The sequence below is a fragment of the Rhinoderma darwinii genome, chromosome 5 (assembly GCF_050947455.1).
Source record: "Rhinoderma darwinii isolate aRhiDar2 chromosome 5, aRhiDar2.hap1, whole genome shotgun sequence".
In the NCBI taxonomy this organism is placed as follows: domain Eukaryota; kingdom Metazoa; phylum Chordata; class Amphibia; order Anura; family Rhinodermatidae; genus Rhinoderma; species Rhinoderma darwinii.
In genome coordinates this window covers 210,449,688-210,472,018 of record NC_134691.1, presented here as the reverse complement: position 1 = coordinate 210,472,018, position 22,331 = coordinate 210,449,688, and the positions used below count along the sequence as shown (strand labels likewise).

At 44.9% G+C, this 22,331-nt stretch overlaps 1 protein-coding gene across 1 annotated transcript in view; it reads left to right on the top strand.

Annotated features, from left to right (window-relative positions):
- Positions 1-22,331, top strand: part of ADCY2 (adenylate cyclase 2) — an 831,331-nt gene that overhangs the window by 588,491 nt on the left and 220,509 nt on the right. Inside the window, exon 15 of the mRNA XM_075826916.1 lies at positions 17,908-17,992. Coding sequence (XP_075683031.1) covers positions 17,908-17,992 — 85 coding nt within the window. The remainder of the gene's footprint in view (positions 1-17,907; positions 17,993-22,331) is intronic.

Here is a 22,331-nt window from a genome sequence, read left to right as displayed (position 1 = left end):
CCTACTATCGCTGCTGTCTGAATTACCACAGGTACCCTTTTTTGAACTATAAACATTGACTTGGTATCCTGTTGGCCAGCTGCTATCCCGCTACGGCAGTACGGCTCAGTGGTTCCACATACCCACAGATCGTGACAGTACACTCAGTCCATGGCCCCAGCTGGTCAATTCAAGACCATGACGACATCATAAGCCATGTGGGCAGATATGCTAGACCTCCGGTCACGACAAGACCAACTCCTCCAGATGGTGCACATCATTGCACATCGGCTGGATATGCAAGCTGCAGCCTTCCCGGCACCTGTTCTTGTTACCACAGCTGTTCCTGCTACTACACCTCCTGGCAGTACTAACTCCAGATTTTCTCTGCCACTACCTCATTGCTATGATGGAGATGCGAGGACCTGCAGGGGGTTTCTGAACCAATATGCCAGATTCACTTCTCATTCTATGCAGAGGCCTCCTCTTCTGATGACACAAAGATCACCTTTATAATCTCTTTTGTCATTGGCAAAGCCCTGGCGTGGGCGAACCCCATTTGGGAACATCAGGGACCTGAGGCCCGTGAGTTAAAGCGGTTCGTACAGACTTTCCGTACTATATTTAAAGAACTCGGGACAGTTTCATCGGCTGCTGCATCCCTGCTGACCCTTTGCCAGAAGGACACCTCCGTGGGCGAGTACGCCATTCAGTTCTCCACCCTGGCTGCCGAACTAACCTGGATAAACGAGGCCTTGGTGGCTACATTCTGGCAGGGACTGTCCCCTGAAATTAAGGACGAACTTGCCGCCCGAGATCTGCCATCTACCCTGTATGACCTCATTCTTCTGGCCGCCCGGATTGACATGAGGATCCGAGAACGGTTCCAAGAGGTTCATGGGGAAGGAGGACTCCCTAGGCCGGCTTCTACATTTCAGTAACCCCTGCTGCCCTCATCAGCTGTTCCACCAGAGGAGTCTATGAAGATAGACCAGCTCAAGTTATCTATACAGGAGAAACAACGCAGATACACTTCGGGACTCTGTCTGCATTGCAGCCTCGGAGGCCATCTTGTGCATCTGTGCCCCCAAAAGCCCCAGAGCCTAGGGTTTGTTGGGGAGACAACTCTGGGTAGAGAAGGACTTGCTACCAAATTGTCCATCCCCGTGACTATAGTGTTTGGTGAAAAGACGTATAGGGTCTCTGCCTATCTGTACTCTGGATCCGCAGCTAACTTCAATCAGAGAAACCTGGTGGATCTTCTCCAGTTGCTCAATATCCCTGGAGAGGCCGTTGATCGTTGCCTCGGTGAATGGACTGCCCCTGCCTGAACCAATTGTAGCTGTGACCAAACCGCTGATGCTCCAAGTGGGAGCCCTTCATTCAGAGCTAGCCTCATTTCCTGTCATGCCCAAGGCCATCAACCCTGTGCTGCTGGGCCTGCCTTGGCTTCGACTACATGCCCCAGTTCTGGGCTGGAATTCCGGAGAGGTTCTCCGGTAGGTCCAAAGTGCCTCAACCGCTGCCTGGGGCAGATCCATCCGGGACAGCCTCCACTGCCTCAGTCATTGGCAGGATTGCCTTCTCACTATTCACAGTTTGCAGATGTTTTCAGCAAGAAGGAGGTGGAGACGCTGCCCTATTGAACTCGTTCCGGATGCGTCCCTTCCCCGTGGAAGGGTATACCCTCTCTCCTTGCCAGAGACTCAGTCTATGTCCGCCTATATTAAGGAGAATTTGGAGAGGGGTTTCATATCAAAAAGAAAGACGGATCTTTTCGACCTTGCATAGACTACTGGGGCCTCAACCAAATCACGATCAAAAATAGATATCCGTTGCAGAACTGTTTAACCGTATACGAGGAGCCAAGATTTTTGCCAAGCTAGACCTGTGTGGGTGTCATGAAGCGGGTTAGTGGACCCACTAGGCCGCACCGCCGTAGCAGGGAGGCAGCTGGCCAAACAACAGGAACCCCAGAATACAAAGTCCCGCACAAGGGTACCTGGATAATTTAGACAGTGACCGCAGCTCTGGCACTGATGGAGATGGGTGCAGCAGGTATTGCCAAACGTGGCGGATGTCACAGGTGCCGCAGGTTGCGCCAGATGGGGAAAATTCCTCCGGACGTGGCAGAAGACCATTGCAAGACAGACTGGGAAAATTAACAACGCTCAGGCAAGGATCAGAAGGCCTGGGGCCTTTTTATAGACCAGGAAATTATGGCAGTTGAGGATGATGACGATTTCCTTTGTACGCGCGCTGGCCCTTTAAGGCCTGGCACAAGCGTGCGCAACCTACGGCACACAGCAGACCGGAGCGGAAGTGAGCGTTGGCGTCTCCTAGGAAGGAGATAGGGACCAGCGAATCCATGGCTGCGGGCGTCAGTAGGTGAGTAAACCCGACGGCCCGTGGCCACGGACGCTACAGTATCCCCCCTCTTACATCCCCTCTTCTTGGGGCCAGAGCGAGAGAGGAATTTTTTTTATAAGAGCAGGGGCACTGAGGTTCTCTTCTGGCTCCCAGGACCTCTCCTCAGGACTAAACCCTCTCCAGTCCACCAAATAGAAAGTCCTTCCTCCTACCCTTTTGCAGTCCAGGATCTCCCTCACCTTTAACACATCAGAAGAACCGCTGGGAGCAACTGTGGAACTAGATGTCTTGCTTTAGCGGTTCAGGACCACAGGCTTCAGGAGGGACACATGAAAGGAGTTGAGGATTCTGAGGGTAGGAGGCAGCCGCAGCTTATAGGAGACAGGGTATATCTGTTGTAAAATCACAAAAGGTCCGACGAACCTGGGAGCAAACTTGTATGAAGGCACCTTCAAACGAATGTTCCGAGAGGATAGCCAGACTTTGGTACCCGGAAGATACTGAGGCGGCTCTCTTCTCCTTGTATCTGCTTTTCGCTTCATGCGATCGATTGCCAGAAAAATAGAGGACCGGGTATGTTGCCAGATTTGCAGAAAGTCCCCATATGCAGAGTCAGCAGCGGGTACTTGAGATGTGGTCGACACTGGAAGAGGGACTCTAGAATGTTGACTGTACACAATGTGAAATGGAGTGGAAGTGGTGGACTCACTTGTGTGGTTGTTGTATGAGAACTCAGCCCATGGAAGAAACTGTACCCAGTTATTGTGCTGTGAAGAGATTAAGTGGCGGAGATAATTCTCCATGATCTGGTTGATCCTCTCAACTTGCCCATTGGACTGGGGGTGATAGGCTGAGGAAAAGTCCAATCTCACATCCAGGAGTTTACAGAGGGCTCTCCAGAACTTTGAAGTAAACTGAACCCCCCGGTTGGACACAATGTGAAGAGGCAAGCCATGCAAGCGAAAGATGTGTTGAATGAAGAGACTCGCCAGTCGAGGAGCAGAAGGTAGGGCAGTCAGCGGGATAAAATTTGCCATCTTAGAGAACCGGTCCACCACCACCCAGACAGTGTTGCATCCTGCTGAGGGGGGAACGTCTGTGACAAAGTCCATCGCAATGTGCTGCCAGGGGGCATTGGGTACAGGCAGAGGTTGAAGCAGGCCGGCAGGCTTGGAGTGAGAAACTTTGTTAGAAGCACACACCGTGTAAGAAGAGACAAAGTTCAGACCATCTTTAGGTAGCGTGGGCCACCCGAAGTGACGAGCAATCAGGTCTCGAGTTTTCTGGACCAGCGTGCCCAGCCAGTTTAGAACTGTGTCACCAGCAGAGAATTCTTCTCCTGTCTGTCAACCGAACAAAAGTCCTCCCTCCGGGGAGGACTCTTGTGCGCCTGGCAGACAGAGGGAGAATCCTTTGCTGGGGACACAGCACCAAACTGGCAGGTCACGCGGGTGCCCGTAAAACCCAAGACCTCATTGGCCGTCATTTCTGGTGAACGACGCTGCGCAAAGACATTATGGACTTTGTCTCGTTCTGCACGGTATCCGCGGCTAACAAGATTGCTCACTCCAAGTCTGCTGGCCTGCTCCAGCCGCTGCTGGTGCCAAATGCTCCCTGGCCACATATAGCAATGGACTTTGTCACGGACCTGCCCCTCTCTGCTGGATGCAATATGGCCTTGGTGGTGGTGGACCAATTCTCGAAAATTGCTCATTTTGTTCCACTGACCGGTCTACCATCTGCTTCTCGACTGGCCAACCTCTTCATCCAACACATCTTCCGCCTGCACGGCTTACCTCTGCATATAGTGTCTTATCGGGGGGTTCACTTCACCCCCAAAGTTCTGGAGAGCCCTCTGTAAACTCCTCAATATAAAGTTGGACTTTTGCTCAGCCTACCATCCCCAGTCCAATGGTCAAGTCGAGAGGATCAATCAGATCATGGAGAACTAGAGAACTCCAGGCAGCATGATGACTGTGTGCAGTTTCTTCCTTGGGCCGAGTTCTCTTATAACAATGATACAAGCGAGTCCACAAGAACCACACCATTTTTCATCGTTTACGGCCAACACCCACGAATCCCTTTCCCGGTGTCCGCTATGTCCCAGGTGCCCACAGCTGACTCTGCATTCAGGGACTTCCTGCAGATCTGGCAGCAAACCCGATCCTCTAGTCTGCTGGCGGTCGACTGCATAAAACGTAAGGCAGACACAAGGAGAAGAGAGCCTCTCCAGTTTCTTCCAGGTACCAAGGTCTGGCTGTCCTCCAGGAATATCCGGCTGAGGGTGCCATCATACAAGTTTGCTCTCAGGTTCCTCGTAACCTTTGAGATCCCAAAGCAGATCAACCCCGTCTCCTACAAGCTTCGGCTGCCTCCTACCCTCAAGATCCCCAACTACTTTCATCTCTCCCTCATGAAGCCTGTGGTTCTGAAACGCTACACCAAGTGGTGGTCAAGGAGATCTTGGACACCAAAAAAGTCGGAGGAATAACTTTTTATTTGGTGGATTGGAAGGGTGTTGGTCCAGAAGAGAGGTCCTGGGAGCCAGAGGAGAACCTCAATGCTTCTACCCTCTTGAAGAGGTTTCTCTTCCGCTCTGGTCCCAAGGAAGAGGGGGCATAAGAGGGGGGATACTGTAACAACCATGGCCACGGGCCATCGGGATTACTCGCCTCCTGACGCTGCAGCCATGGATCTGTGAGCGCTGGCCCGCATCTCCTCAGGAGACGCCAGCGCTCACTACCGCTTCATTCTGCGGTGTCCCGTAGGGTGCGCGTGCACGCTCGTGCCCTGCCTTAAATGGCCAGCATGTGCACATAAATTTAATATGTAATTAGCCCATACTCACCCTCAACTATAAGAAGGACCCTGCCCCTTCCCTCATTGCCTGAGCATTGTTGTGTTTACCCATGTTAGTACCATCCGAGCCTACCATCGCTACTGTCTGAATTACCACAGGTAACCTTATTCGAACTATAGACATTGACTTGGTATCCTGTTGGCCAGCTGTTATCCCGCTATGGCAGTACGGCCCAGTGGGTCCACATACCCACAGGTCGTGACAGTAAGGAAGCCTGAAACCCTACCACCACTGAACAAGACACATAAATTGAAACGTCAAGACTGGGCCAAGAAATATCTGAAGACAGAGTTTTCAAAGGTTTTATGGACTGATAAGATGAGAGTGACTCTTGACTGACCAGATAGATGGGCCCGTGGCTGGACCAGTAACTGGCACAGAGCTTCACTTCGACTCAGACACAAGCAAGGTGGATGTGGGGTACTGCTAAGGGCTGATATTATTAAAGATGATCTAGTTGGACCTTTTCGTGTTGAAGATGGACTTAAAATCCACTCCCAAACTACTGCCAGATTTTAGAAGACACTTTCATCAAGCAGTGGTACAGGAAAAAGTCTACATCTTTCAAGAAAACGATAATTTTTATGCAGGACAATGCTCCATCCCATGCATCAAAGTACTCCACTGCATAGCTAGCCAGTAAAGGTCTTAAAGATGAAAGAATAATGACATGGCCTTCTTCCTATTGAGAACTTGTCGGCCCTTCTTAAATGGCAGATTAATGGTGAAGGAAAACAGTACACCTCTGTGAACAGTGTCTGGGAGGCTTTGGTTGTTGCTGCACAAAAAGTTGATCGTCAACAGATTAAGAAACTGACAGACTCCATGGATGGAAGGATTAGGACTGTTATTGAAAAGAAGTGTGGCTATATTGTTTACTGATTCTTTTTTGTGAAATGTCAAATGTTTATTAGTAAATTTTGAGTTGTTTGTTTATTTTCATATGTTAAAGTGAGATGGGAACATTTTCCATTTGGTTACATAATAATTCTTAACACTAATGAATGCCAAATAATTATTCACACATAGATATTCTCTAAGAAAGCCAAAACTTCACTTTTACTTTCTTAAATATTCAGGTTTGGGGTTTTCTAAAATTTTGGATTGACCAACAGCATTGGAGTTGTTCAATAATAAAATTAATCTTCAAAAATACAACTTACAAAATGGGAAGAACAGTTTGGAGGTAGTGACCTCAGGGATAAAATCTTGGTAGGCTGGGGTTCAGTTCGGAAACATGTGGTGAGGGAACCTAGAGGAAAAACGAGAAAATACCACAGCGCCACATGGTGCAGATCACAAGAGAAAATACAGGAAAAGAACAGTGGTGAAAATTTTGTTCACCTTTTGGAGTTGTGCAAGGGTAGGCACGACTCTACTGTAGGCAGGTAATAATATTATTCTGAGGTGATGTAGCTGCCGCTAGGTCCAAACCGGTGGCACAAAGACAACCGCTCAATGAGACATATAACAGAAAAATTAGAACCAAAAATACAGCGCTGCTAGCATCAATTGCAAGTCCAAACAGAGAGGTAATAAAAGGGATTTATTGGGTTGTAAATAAAATAATTAAATAGGCTACGTATTTCGACGCTGGACTAGCGTCTTCATCAGGCCATGTGCATTGCATTGTGAAGAGGTACTTTAAATAGATTGCATAATTAATGTAATGAGTAACAGGGAAATTACGAGTGTTAATTAATACTTGTGTATGTTAAAAACAGAGTGAGATGAAGAAAGATGATTAGGATGACGCCAGGAATAATTAATGAGCATGGTGGAAAATAATACTAAATGAGTAAACTAACAGTAATTATCAGGTGTGAGGCGAGCGGACAACCATGTTTGTGGTGAGAACGCAAGGTTAGGGTTAATGGTGCAGCGATGTGGTGGATTAACAAGTGGGGCTGAGGGATCAATAGATGGGACAGGAGGTTGATTGGTACTCACAATTGGTTAATGTGTGTCATATGCTAAAACACAGGCGGCGCTACAAGAGCGTCCCTGGTGTCAAGGAAACAGAGAGCTACGGTGGCCGCAGTGGGACCAAAGGGTAGAAAACGCAAAGTGGATCAAGAGGTGTACGAACGCATGCAAAATGAGGAGATTGGCAATGTATTATGGTATGTAGGACTTTGGTGGTTAATGATAAGAGGAGGGAGGCAAGGAGAGGGTTACTTAAATGGGAAGAGAAAACTTGGCTTTGACAGTGTTATAAATTAGGGATAAGTAGCAACGCTAGGAGAGGAAAAACATGCATTGTAGGTGCTGTTGAATTAAGTAAATTTGGAAAAGGGGGTAATTTAGCACAAATTGCATTAATGACATTTGATTGATGTTTATTGATCCTGGAGCGTAGTGACTGTGTGGTTGCTCCAATATATTGAAGGTTACATGGGCATTGTAATAGATAAATAACATAGTCACTTGCGCAATTTAAAAAGGTTTTGATATTAAAACGTTCAGAAGTGACCGACGACGTGTACGTATTGGTTTTGTGTGTTATATTGGAGCAGCACATACATCTGGCGTGACCACACCGATAGGAACCGCATCGGGAAGGGAACATTGTGGTGGCGCTGGGTTTGGCATTGCGTAATTTACTCGGTGCACATAGATTTCTCAATGTTTGGGATCTTCTATAGGTGATTCTAGGTTTGTCAGGTGATTTTTTTTTTTATTTCTTTTTAAAAGGGATTATTAGTTAAAATGTGCCAATGTTTAAAAAGAATGGATCTGATCTGTTTATTACCGTTATTGAAGGTGGTAATAAAATTATGTTCGGTGTTATTGTTGACCCTTTTTCTAAGGACTGGTAGGAGGCAATCATCATGGGACAATGATAATAGTTTGGCATGAGCACCTTCAATCTGATCCATTAATGCAATTTGTGCTAAATTGCCCCCTTTTCCAAATTTACTTAATTCAACAGCACCTACAATGCATGTTCTTCCTCTCCTAGCGTTGCTACTTATCCCTAATTTACAATACTGTCAAAGTCAAGTTTTCTCTTCCCATTCAAGTAACCCTCTCCTTGTCTCCCTCCTCATCATTAGCCACCAAAGTCCTACATACCATAATATGTTGCCAATCTCCGCATTTTGCATCCACTTTGCGTTTTCTACCCTTTTGTCCCACTGCGGCCAGTGGCGGATTAAGGAGAACATAGGCACTGGACTGTTACCCAAACTTGGGCCCCCCTTACGCACCGCCGCCCTGCCGTGCCATAACTATTTTTAAGACTACCTTTTTGGGCAAGCATTAACAAATGGCTGTTACGATTCCCTTTGTCACAGGGTTGTGTCCCTACATAATGACAGTATCACCCTGTGCTGGGATACATCCTCCTGTCAAGGGGAATTGTCTATCAGTCCTGGACTGCAGAAAGACTTTTGTGAAATACAAGGATTTCCTATAATAAACATGTCAGGAGAGGTGACAGATTCTCTATAAATCTAGTGACTCACAGGTGACAAGGTCTCAGATGCTAGTAGTTTTTTTCCTCTTTTCTTCTCCATCCAGTCCAGAGCTCATGACGACTTCTCCCGGCCATGACCCATTTCTGTAGAATTTGCCACTCAGATGTCTTCGGCTCCTCACTTTTCCAACACTTCCACACCTATAAACGAAAAAAAAATTATCATGGTGCCACATACTGTGCCCCTAAATATAATAGCACCAAACACTGCGCACCTGAATATAATAATACCATACACTGTAAAATGCCACATACACACAGCCCCACGTACATAGTGCCACACACAGCCCCTGTAGATATTACACACCCCCATAAATAGCGCCACATACAGCCCCCTGTAGATATCACACATCCCCCTATAGCTAGCACCACACACATCCCCCGTAGAGAGCGTTACACACAGCCCCATATAGATAGCGCCATACAGCCCCCCTGTAGAGAGCTCCACACAGCCCTCCCCCTCTTGTAAATAATGCCACAGAGCCCCCCCCTATAAAGAGTGCCACACACATACTGCTGTGGATAGCGCTACACAGCCCCCTTGTATATAGTGCTACACAGCCCTCCCACTTTGTACATAGTGTCACACAGCGCTCCCCCTTGTATAAAGTGTCACACAGTGCACCCCCTTTGTACATAGGGCCACACAGCGCTCCCCCCTTGCATATAGGGCCACTTAGTTCTCCCCCTTGTATATAGGGCAACATAGCGCTCCCCCCTTGCATATAGTGCACACAACGCTCCCCCATTTGTATATAGTGCCACACAGCACTCCCCTCCCCCCTTGAATATAGGGTCACACAGCACTCCCCCCCTTGTATATAGTGTAATGGAGAACTCCCCCCCTGGTATATAGTGTCACAGAGCACTCGCTCCTTGTATATAGTGTCACAGAGAACTCCTCCCCTTTGTATATAGTGCCACACAGTGCTCCCCTTCACGCTAACTGCATGGTACATATTGGAAGCTTTGAAAGATACACTGGGTCGTCTGCATCTTGCGTTATATATATTTTACTACAGGTGCTGATCATGACTCTTTCCCAGGAGGGGGGGGGGGGGTTTCCTTTCCTTTTTTCTTATTTCATATTACAGGAAAATACAATATGTAATTTTTTGGATTTCTGTATTATCATCTAATATGTTATTGTTTTGGGTCCACGTGCCCATATTTGTCGTATGGTTTTGAACAACTTGAAGAAAACAAATGAAAAACTTCCTTATAAAAAAAATACAACTTGCCTAACAATTGTGCACCCAGTATATATGTATATATATATATATATATATATATATATATATATATATATATATATATATATATACAGTCCAAAGACAAATGAACACAGCACTCCAACATACCTATATATTAGGCCATGTGCTCGTTACCAGGGGATGAATCAGTTCCCCAACTTTGACTGTAGAATCCCCAATCCCCGGCCACAGCTTCGTAAACGGATTGGGGATTCTGCTCCTACAGGGAGCAAACAAATACCCTCCTCCTCCTCAGATGCACTTCGCACTGTGAGGAGCAGAAGGAGAGGGAGCGAGCGACGGAAGACACGGCCGTCACTCGGGACACAAGTCCCTGTATTACCTGACCCCATAGACTTCTATGGGAGCCGGGCGGCCGGGAGAGCGGATGAAAATAGGGCATGTCCCATTTTATGATGGCCGGGTTTCCCGGGCCGTCAAAAAATCGGTCTTGTTAATAGCCCCATTAAGGGTCTATTGTTCCTACTGCGGCCGTTGGACGGCCGTTGTCTGAACGGCCGTCGCACGGGCAGGAAACCCTGTCGTGTGAATAAGGTCTAAGGGCTTATTCACACGACAGGGTCCGAGCGTCGGCCAATAAAAACGGCCGTTTTGGGCTGTTTTTCCCGGGCCTTTTGCATTTGTTTTGCATCCGTTCCGATTCCGTTCCGGGCCGTGTTGCACTTTTTAACGGCCGATTTTCATCCGTTTTTTTGCCTGTCCGTTTTAAAATCGGATGAATTTAATTTGTACATTTGTTGCCACACACTTCCTTCTGTAGATAATGCCACACACTGCCCTCTGTAGATACTGCCACAGCCCCCCGGTAGGTAGTGCCACACTGTCCTCCTTGTAGGTAATGCCACACAGACCCCCTTGTAGGTAGTGCCACACAGCCCCCTGTAGATAATGCCACACAGCCCCCCTGTAGGTAATGCCACACAGACCCCCCCTGTAAGCAATGTCACACAGACCCCCCTGTAAGCAATGCCACACAACCCCCCTGTAGGTAATGCCACACAGCCCCCTGTAAGCAATGCCACACAGCCCCTCTGTAGATAATGCCACACAGCCCCCCTGTAGATAGTGCTACACAGACCCCTTGTACATAGTCACCCCCCATAGATGGCACCCCCCTACTTTCCTGTAGGGGACGGCTCCAGGAAAAGTCCCTCACTTCACTGTCCATATATGAACAGTGAAGTGAGGGACTTCTCCTGGATCGGAATCCCGGCCACAGCGGTGGGGATTCCGCTTCAGAAGTCCCTGACGTCACTGTGTCCATATATGGACAGAGAAGCCAGGGACTTCTCCTGGAGCGGTATCCCCGGCCACATCGCCGTGGATTCCGCTTCAAAAGTCCCTGACGTCACTGTGTCCATATATGGACACAGTGAAGTCAGGGACTTCTGCTGGAGCGAAATCCCCAATCCCTGGCCACAGCGTTGCCGAAGCTGTGGCCGGGGATTGGCGATTCCACCCCTACAGGGAGCAAAAAAATGCCCTCCTCCTCCTCCTCACATGCACTTCGCACTGTGAGGAGGAGAATGAGAGAGAGCGAGGGACGGAAGACACGGCCATCACTTGGAGCACATTCAAGTGATGGCCGTGTATTACCCGGCCCCATAGACTTCTCTGGAAGCCGGGCAGCCGGGAGAACGGCCGAAAATAGGCCATGTCCCATTTTTAGACGGCCGAGTTTCCCGGGCTGTCAAAAAAATCAGTCGTGTGAATAGCCCCATTAGGAGGCTATTGTTCCTACTGCAGCCGTGTGACGGATGTTTTTTGAACATAAGGGCTAAGGCTGGGTTCCCATATAACCTAAACACTGCAGAATTTCTGCAACAGAATTCTGTGTGGAAAATCTGCAGCATTTACAGTAGCAGCAAAGTGGATGATATTTGAATAAATATCATGCACATGCTGCAGAAAAAAATCTGTTCCGAAAACGTTCAGAAACCTGCGGTGCCAATCAAAGGCTGCAGCCGCCACATGGGCTGCAGCTTCATCCCAGGAGGCCGGACTGTATGGAGAACGGAGGAACACTATGACTACACCCAGAGGGTTAACCATTGGCCTTTCTTTTTTCTTTTTTCACAACAGTTTCAGTAGCAGAGATTTATTTAAACCAGGGATCATCAGATGTATCGCAGTGCATTGTCATTTTTACATGTTTCTGTTAAGCCCTATTAAGTAACAGAGGCAGAGAGAGGCAGGCTTGGGGCCTTCATTAGACCCATGGGCTGCCATGATAAGCATCGGTATCCTGCGATCGTACTGGCGTACTGGTGCGTTACGGTGTTAAATATGTTCGCGCATTTGTTGGCCCATTCTGTTATACAAAACATTGAACATTGTTACTTAAATGCTGTCTTTCTGTTGTGCTACTCAGGTATTTTATTAATCAGTAAATAACAGAAAAAAGCTAAATTGGAGCAGCATGTACTGGGCTAAATGTATACACCGGTCACAATTCTCTTACGGGAACAGTGTCTGAATAACCATTATAAAAATTTTGAACAGCACAGAAGGAAGGCAGCAGAGGGGACAGTATGGAGAGAAGTCAATGGTGATAATACCCAGAAATAAACTCTTTCCAGTAATAATGAAATGTCTAGTAATAAAATATGACAGAAATATTGATATATGTGCAACAAATATAATACATCATACACCCCCAGGATAATGAAAGATTTGTCCACAATTTATTTATGGGCAATAAGGATGAATAATGCCACCATACATACTGTACACATAAATAACGCCACTATATACTATACACATAAATAATTCCACCATAAATACTGTGCACATGAATAACGCCACTATATACTATACACATGAATAATGCTGCTATATATACTGAGCACATGAATAGCCTGAGACACATTCCGCACATGTGATACTCAAATCTACGACGTTGACTTACAATGGGGTTCATTGGCTTGGTGTCCATGGTTTTGATCGGAAAAATAACGCAGCGTGTAGCGCTATTTTTAATCTAAAATCTAGCAGATATTGCGAAAGAAACTCTGATGCATATGTAAACACAGCCTAATTTCCCTGTATCTACTGGGAGTTCTTGGTTTAGTGTAGACAGTAATACAGAGAGTGGCACGGCTGAGCAGCTGCTGTATGCCAGGTCCAGTGGCAGCTTATTGGCTGAGCAGTGTTATTCTCTCTTTGAAATCTGCCTGTGCGACTCCCACCATTGCTGGCCAAACAGTGAACTAACCAGTGTTGGGCTGGTGGGCGGGCTCTTTCCTTTTGGGGAGAGGAAGCACCTGGAGGGTTGTCTCCAACCAATCCTAGGCACTGGAGTTTTTTGGCTTCTGGGGACACAAATGCACAACGTTGCCTCCGAGGCCGCAATACAGACAAAGTCCCGAAGTGCGTCTGCGTTGTTTGTCCTGGGCTGACAATTTGAGCCGCTCCACCTGCATAGGCTCCTCTGGTGGAACAACTGGTGAGGGCAACAGGTATTTCTGAAAAGTAGGAGCAAGCCTAGGGAATCTTCTCTCCCGGATCCTCATGTCAATCTGGGTGGCTAGAAGAATGAGGTCATCCAGGGTAGGTGGCAGATCGGGTGCGGCAAGCTCATCTTTAATTTCAGAAGTCAGACCCTGCCAGAATGACGCCACCAAGGCCTCGCTGTTCCAGGTTAGCTCTGCAGCCAGGATGCGGAACTGAATGGCGTGTGTCACGATCTGTGGGTATGTGGACCCACTGGGCCGTATCACTGTAGCGGTATAGCTGCTGGCCAAACAGGGTACAAAGTCAATGTCTATAGTTCGGATAAAGGTACCTGTGGCAATTCAGACAGTAGTGATGGTTTAGGCTCGGATGGAACTCTGGAAGCAGGCAGACAACAGGTGCGGTGAAACACAGCGGGTGTAACAGTCGACACAACACGACTCCAACTCTGTACAGCACAGGAACATGGAAGCACGGGATATAGGATACAGGTAGCAGGAACGGGAACACTGGGAACTGGAGAACACTCAAGGGACCATTTGCAGAGACTGACACGGGTAGGTACAAACAACACTCAGGCAATGAAGAAAGGGGCAGGGCCCTTCTTATAGTCCAGGGTGATCTGGGAGCAATCAGCTCAATCTCACACATGTGTGCGCTCTGGCTCTTTAAGGCTGGACTGAGCTCGCTTGCGCACACTAGTGGTCACTGCGGGACAGGACGGCCGCATGTGCTGGCATCTCTGGAGAGAAGGGCGTCGGCAGGATGAGAAGAGTTCGTGGTCAGCGACCGCAGACGTTACAGCGTACTTGCCCACGGAAATGTCTCTTTGGCGAAGGGTCAGCAGAGATTCAGCAGCAGAAGAAACTCTCCCAGGTTCCTCAAATATTGTACGGAAAGTCTCTAAGAAACACTGTAAGTCATGGGTCTCTGGTCCCTGACATTCCCAAATGGGGTTCGCCCATGCCAGGGCCTTGCCAGTAAGGAGAGAGATTATGAATACGATCTTTGGGTCGTCAGAAAGGAAGGCCTTTGCATGCAATCTGAAGTGGACCTGGCATTGATTCAGAAATCCCCTGCTGGTCCTCGCGTCTCCGTCTTAGCGAGGAGGTAGTGGCAGGGAGAATCAGGAGTTGGCACTGGTACCAACAGGAGGTGTAGCAGGAGGAACAGCAGAAGCAACAGTAACAGGTACTGTGACGACTGCAGCTTGCGCATCCAGCCGATGTGCAATGGCGTTCACCGCCTGGAGCAGTTGGTCCTGTCATGACCGAAGGTCTCGCATGTCTGCCTGCATGACTTGTGACGTCATCATGGTCTTTGTTCAGGGTAATCGTGGGCTAATTAGTAATATTATACATGTGCGCGCAATGGCCCTTTAATGCCGGGCACGAGCACCCGCGCGCACACTACGGGACACAGAGCGGAGATGCCTAGATGCCGGCCAGCACTCACAAGTCCATGGCCGTGTCCGTCGGGGGATGAGTAGGAACGACGGTCCGCGCCGCGAACGTTACCTGGTTACACAATGGGGATCTGTAGCAAAGGAGAGCCATTTGACATTTGGAGCCCAGACTTTGCTGGAATGTTTTTCTCATGCAATGTCGCATTTGCAAAGCCCCTGAGGTACCAGTACATTATAAAGCCCCAAAAAGTTACTCCATTTAGTATGACAATACCCCTCAAGGAATTCATTTAGGGGCATAGTGAGCATTTTGATCCCACAGGTGTTTCAGGAAATTTATTAGAATCGGGCCAAAAAATGGCAAAAATATTCCCAATAATATGTAGTTTTAGTTCAAATTTGTAATTTTCTCAAGGACTATAAAAAAAAGCACCCCATAATTTGTTATACAATTCCTCCCAAGCATGGCAATACCCCATATTTGATTGTAAACTGGGCACACAGCAGGGCTCAGAAGATTTTGCTGGCATGGTTTGCAGATGCGATTTTGCATTTGCGGAGCCCCTGAGGTGCAAATACAGTGGAAACCCCCGAGAAAATATCCCATTTTGGAAAGACAAACCCTGAGTTAATTCTACAATGAGTGAGTGTTTTTACCCCACAGATGCTTTGCAGAAATTAGTGTGCAATGTTCCAAAGATTTTGAAAATTGCAATTTTTCCATACCAATACCATTTTATGGCTCAATAAATTGTGCCCCTGTGAAAAGACACTCTAATTATTATTCTTTGTTTCCAAATTTTAGAAACACCCTACATATAGCTTTAAACTTTTGGCTGGAGAAATGACAGGTCTTAGGCGTAAAAGAGCACCTCGCGCATTTGAGGCCCACAATTGCTGGGGTTCGAAACTCAAATAGTCAAAGGAACCCCCGAGGAGTGACCCCATTTTGAAAACTACACTGCTCATGGTATTCATCTTGCAGTGTAGTGAGCATTTTGACCCCTCAGGTGTTTTCCAAAAATTTGTGCTCAATGGATATAGCAGAGTTATGTAAATGCCACTGGAGACAAACACCCTATAAATAGTTAAGCAGGTTCTCCAGAGTACGTGAATAGCCCATATGTGGTTATAAACTGCTATATGAGGAAACTGACGGGCTCGGAAATGACCATAGTTTCGCCCTTGGAGATGACCATCGTTTTGCGCTTGGAGTGCGGATTTTGCTTGGTAGTAGTTTGGTTTTGAGGTTTTACTAGTTTTTCCGTTTATAATGTGATGGCACATGTAAGATTTGCAGAATATATCAGCACATAATAAGGTGGTATATATATATATATATATATATATATATGTATATATATATTTATATATATATATATGTGTATATGTACACACATATATATATATATATATATATATATATTTATATATATATGTGTATATGTACACACACATATATATATATATATACATACATATATATATATATATATATATATATATATATATATATATATATATATATATATATATTTACATTTCTAACCCCTTGGCGACCGCCTGCTGTCTGACGGCGGGCGGTGCAGGTCCTTATTTAGAGTGTTGTCTTTTGATGTTGCTGTAGAAGAGGCTTCTCAACGCTCCAGTGAGCGGTCATCCTCTGAACAGCAGCTTTAACTTACAGCTCCTGAACTTAGAGAAGCCTGTTGAATACAGCTGGGGTCGTAAATAACTCCCCCCCCCTGCTGTTTAACCCTTTGTTCCCTGACCACTGCATAATCAAAAATGACTCCCTTCTCCAATTGCGTAACCGGAAACCCGGTCTAAAGATCTAATGATCGGAGACAGGGGGAACACTCTGCAGTTAGTCCTGGGGACCTAGAGAGGACCACAGGGCTGTTTGTTTTTTATCCCTACTGTTAGGGCACACTATGTGTAGTCCTAACAGCAGCCTTTGTCATAGTGATAAAGTGTAATGTATTAGCATGCAGGAGTATGTTAATACTTATTTTAAGTAAAGAATAAAATTGTAAATAAAGTTATTCCCTCATGGGATTAAGAAAATGTAACAATAAATTGAAAAAGTCCAAAAAATAAAAGTTATTATTTAGCATCAAATAAATTTTATTGCTTATACATTACATAAAAATAAAAAACCTGCACATAATAGGTATCCACACGACCGTAATAACCTGAATAATTAGATTAACAGGTTATTTAATGTGAAACTTGGTCAGGATAAAATAATAATAGAAAACAATGCTGAAAATCGCTTTTTCCTTTATTCACACCGCAAAAATAAATTATATAACTTACACAGTAAATTTTCTATCCACAAACTGCACTGAAAAGAAATACAATTTCTCCTGCATAAAACAAGGTTTCATAAAGCCACATCAATGTTATAGCTGCTGAAAGGCAGAGAGGCAAAAACGAAAAAAAAATATAGCTTTTTATAAAGGCCTTTTCAGGCACAGCCATTAAGGGGTTATTATCTTTCATTGTAGCATGTTAACTAAATTTTGAAGAAATACATTTTTTGACCTAATATATTTTATTCCCTTTTAACTCTTTTTTATTTTTAGCTGTTTAGGCTATGTTCACACATCGTGATTTGTTGTAGCTTTTGATGCAAATTTTTTTTGCCAAAAGCCAGAAGTTGATCCAGACGGAAGGAGAAGTATGCGTTCTTCCTTTATATTTCCCATCCAATCGTAATGTGTGAACATAGCCTCAGGCCAGGATCACACACACAGATTTGATGAAGTTTTTGCCTCAGTTTTTTTAAGCAAAACATAAAAGAAAGTAGAAACATCTGTCTTTTCTTTATACCTTTCCTTCCATTTTGATCCACTACTGGCTTTGGCAAAAAAGCTGGGAAAAATGCTGAAAACTGCACTAAAAATTGTATCCAAACTGTTTGAGTTTTTGGCCTTATAGTTATTACTGTGGGGTGGGGGTTTTGTACTGAATAAAAAAATGTATATATGAAAAATATGTAAATATTTCTAATCTACAAAAGTGCTACTATGTAGCTCGTTCTGACTAATGTAACTTAATATTTGATTTTGTATTTATTCTACAGAACCCCTGTTCTTGGAATTTCATTTGGAGCTTCATTCTTCATTTTAGCTTCCATTCTCTTTGTATGCTTTGCTGGACAACTCTCGGTAGGTTTTGCATTTACCAAAAGTCATCTTATTGTTGAAAGAAAAAATTCCAATTGCTTTTTGTAGTTTTTGCGATGTTGTCTGACGCCACGTAGCTGTGGCAGCGATCCACTGGTTACATTGCTAATGTCTATAAATTTAGTTAAAGGCTATGTACACTTTTGAAAGATTTTTTTTTTTATATACTACCATAATATCGATCACACCTAAGTTGATGAACTTAGATGTGATCAATAATATGGTGGCTCAGTGTGTTAGACACCCTCTCAACAGAGCTGTCAATTCAGCAGAACCAACGTAATCGGCTCATAACGAACTATACAGCTCCTATGTATAGAGGATACATAGAAGCTGTATCGAAAAAATTAAACAAAATTTCTAATAAAAGTCAAAATAAAAATAGTTTAGAATCACCCAAACCATTGAGTTAACACTACAAAAATGTTTACAAACTATACATAGCCTTTAAATTATAATTTTATTTGAAAGGGTCGTATGTTACTGCTGTAACGGTCTGTGTTCGGTAGCTCAATCATTATCTTTTTCTGCATATACTCCAATATATGCACCACATTTTTATATATCCATGTGCAACTTTGAAGAATATGGTAAACTTTCTAAAAAAAAAAAAATTGGCACAGTATCAAACATAGCACAAAATGTACAATTTTTTAAATTTGCCCCACAGTGTACTTTTATGTTTACATTTTATTTTACAATATATTGCTGAAAGTTTTATTACCCTAAGGCCCCATGCACACGAACGTGTTTTTGCGTCCGCAATTCCCCCGAAAATCCACGGGAGAATTTCGGACCCATTCATTTCTATGGGCCCATACACAATATCCGTGTTTTCACGGGTCCCCGCATGTCCGCAAATCCGTGCCGCACAAACTCAGGACATGTCTTATTACGGCCCGCAAATTCGATGCGGACATGCCCATAGAAGTTAATGGGCCCGTGGAAAATGCGGGTACACCTCCGTGTGTCAACCGCAGTTTGCGGATTTGCGGAAGTGTTGCTAGGCGACGACCGGGAATGAGTTCTGTCGTCATCCTGTTTTACCTAGACTTTTTTTTTTATCCGCATTTTGCGGATTACATACGGATGAACTGCGGATTACATACGGATGAACTGCGGAGGACATTTCACGGAACACGGTCCTGGAATTTGCAGACCAGAAAAACACTACGGTCGTGTGCATGAGGCCTAAGGCTGGGTTCACACGACCTATTTTCAGGCGTAAACGAGGCGTATTATGCCTCGATTTACGCCTGAAAATACGGCTTCAATACGTTGGCAAACATCTGCCCCTTCATTTGAATGGGTTTGCCGACGTACTGTGCCGACGACCTGTAATTTACGCGTCTTCGCTTGACAGCTGTCAAACGATGATGCGTAAAATAACAGCCTCGTCAAAGAAGTGCAGGACACTTCTTTGGACGTAATTTGAGCCGTTTTTCATTGATTCCAATGAAGAACAGCTCACAATTGCGGCCGTCAAAGACGCCTCGCAAAATGCGAGTCCCAGCAATTACATCTGAAAAGACGGAGATGTTTTCTCCTGAAAACAGCTCCGTTATTTCAGACGTAAATGCATTTAGCGTGTGCACATACCCTTACAGGTACATTTTATGTGCTTTTATTTGACTATTTGAGTATTGATTATTTGAGTATTTTAATCAGTATTTTTAATCAGTATTACCAAAAAACTGCAGTGTGAAATAAGCCTATGGCAGGGTATATACTATATATACACATAAGGCCCTGTATGAATCTCCACTGTCACTCCTAAATCTCTGTATTTTGTCATATCCTGGAGACTGTAAGAGTAAGGCTGGATTCACACGAGCATGTTCGGTCCGTAATGGACGGAACGTATTTCGGTCACAAGTCCCGGACCGAACGCAGTGCAGGGAGCCGAGCTCCTAGCATCATAGTTATGTACGACGCTAGGAGTCCCTGCCTCTCCGTGGAACTACTGTCCCGTACTGAAAACATGATTACAGTACGGAACAGTTGTCCCGCAGCGAGGCAGGGACTCCTAGCATCGTACATAACTATGATGCTAGGAGCCCGGCTCCCTGCACTGTGTTTGGTCCGGGACTTGCGGTCGAAATACGCTCTGTCCATTACGGACCGAACATGCTCGTGTGAATCCAGCCTAAGGGTATGTGCACACAAACTGAAAAACATCTGAAAATACGGAGCTGTTTTCAAGGGAAAACAGCTCCTGATTTTTACACATTTTTTAAGTCACTCGCATTTTTTGCGGCGTTTTTTACAGACATTTTTGGAGCTGGTTTTCTATAGAGTCTATGTAAAAACGACTCCAAAAACGGCTGAAGAAGTGGCATGCACTTCTTTTTCGCGGCTGTTTTTTTACGCAGCCGTTTTTCAAAACGGCCGCGTAAAAAAATGGCCCATTGGAACAGAACGCCATTTTCCCATTGCAATCAATGGGCAGATGTTTGGAGGCGTTCTGCTTCTGCGTTCTGCAGTCGAAAATAAGCTGTGTCAACATACCCTAAGTGCACACAGGGTGGACACACTGTGTAAAAGCACACTGCGTATCCATCCTGGAACCCGCAGGGAATTCTGACAGAAAAACCGCAGCAAATTGTGGCGCAGTTTTTCGGGCAGTATTTCTGCAGCAGAAAAAAAAATACAAAAAATACTGTACTTTCCCATTGCCATAGTGATGTGTTCCTCTGCTCTCTACAGCCCGGCCTCCTGGGATGACGCCGAACGTTATCCCAGGAGGCCGTGCTGCACTCAGAGCAGAGGATCACATTGCTATGACAACGGCTGGGGGTAAGTATGAACCTTTTTATTATTTTTTTAAACCCAAAAAGTTATTTTTCTATTTTCTAATTTGCAATTTTTGCGGCAGGATAGCAGCTTTACCATCGCAGACATTACAACATTTGCTTATTTTTTGCCGATTTTGCCTCTTATTGAATGCAATAGGGAAAACCTGCAAGAGGTTTAAATATAAATTGTACAAATTAACATGCTGCGGATTAAAAAAAACGCACCAAACATCAATTTCTGAACGGTTTCTCGTCAGATTTTTTCTGCTGTGTGTGGATGACATTTGTTCAAATCGTATCTACTCTGCTGCTATTGTACATCGCTGCAGATTTTCCGCAATGAAATCCGTTGTGGAAAATCTGCAGTGTTTACATTGTGTGCACTTACCCTAATAATCTGTTGACAATTCTCCATTAATTGATTCCTAATTCAATTTAGCTGCTATAAAGCACACACACCCTGCTGCACTGTCTATACAGACAATACAGGAAAGGTGTGCCTACAATATGGCTGACATTAAAGTTAAATGCTTTTTTACAGTTTAAAGTAACAGTTTATCATTATTGAAGTCAATGAGGGATCGCATTGCATAGGGATTTATACAGCTCCCGTTAAACTTAAAGAGGCTCTGTCACCAGATTATATCTCCTACATAATCTGATCGGCGCTGTAATGTAGATAACAGCAGTGGTTTTTATTTAGAAAAATTATCATTTTGAGCAAGTTATGAGCAACTTTAGATTTATGCTGATGACTTTCTTAATAGACAACTGGGCGTGTTTTTACTTTTTACCAACTAGGGATTGTACAGAGAAGTGTATGACGCTGACCAATCAGTGACCAATCAGCACCATACACTTCTCATTGTTCCAGCCCAGCTTCTTTCACTGCACAATCACACTGTAACAATGTGCTGGAAATATGAGAAGTGTATGACACTGATTGGTCAGCGTCATACACTCCTCTGTACAACGCCAAGTTGGTAAAAAAGTAAAAACACGCCCAGTTGTCTATTAAGAAACGAATTAGCATAAATATAAAATTGCTCACAACTTGCTAAAAAATGATTGTTTCTCAAAATAAAAACCACTGTTGTTATCTACATTACAGCGCCGATTAGATTATGTAGGAGATAGGGCACTTATAATCTGGTGACAGAGCCTCTTTAACAATGACTCAGCATGCAGGTTTCCACTAGTATCAACACAAATACATTTAACTCCATGTTTTCACCTGCATTGATCAGAAGGGTGGTTTATGGGTACTAGGAAACCCTTCATAAGCTTGCCCATGAATAGGAGACGAGCTCATAGAATGTGAAACAATCAACTACAAAAAGAGGAAAATCTTCTATCTATGAAATGGAGGTGGAGAGGTTAAACAAGACATCCAGTGGAAACACAACTTCCCATGTCTGCATTCCCCACCTGACTCTTTACCACACTCTACACTTATTTTATACATACTATACTTACTTTTTGAATTGCTGCCCTGTCTGTGCTTTAAATAAGCTTTCATCTTGATT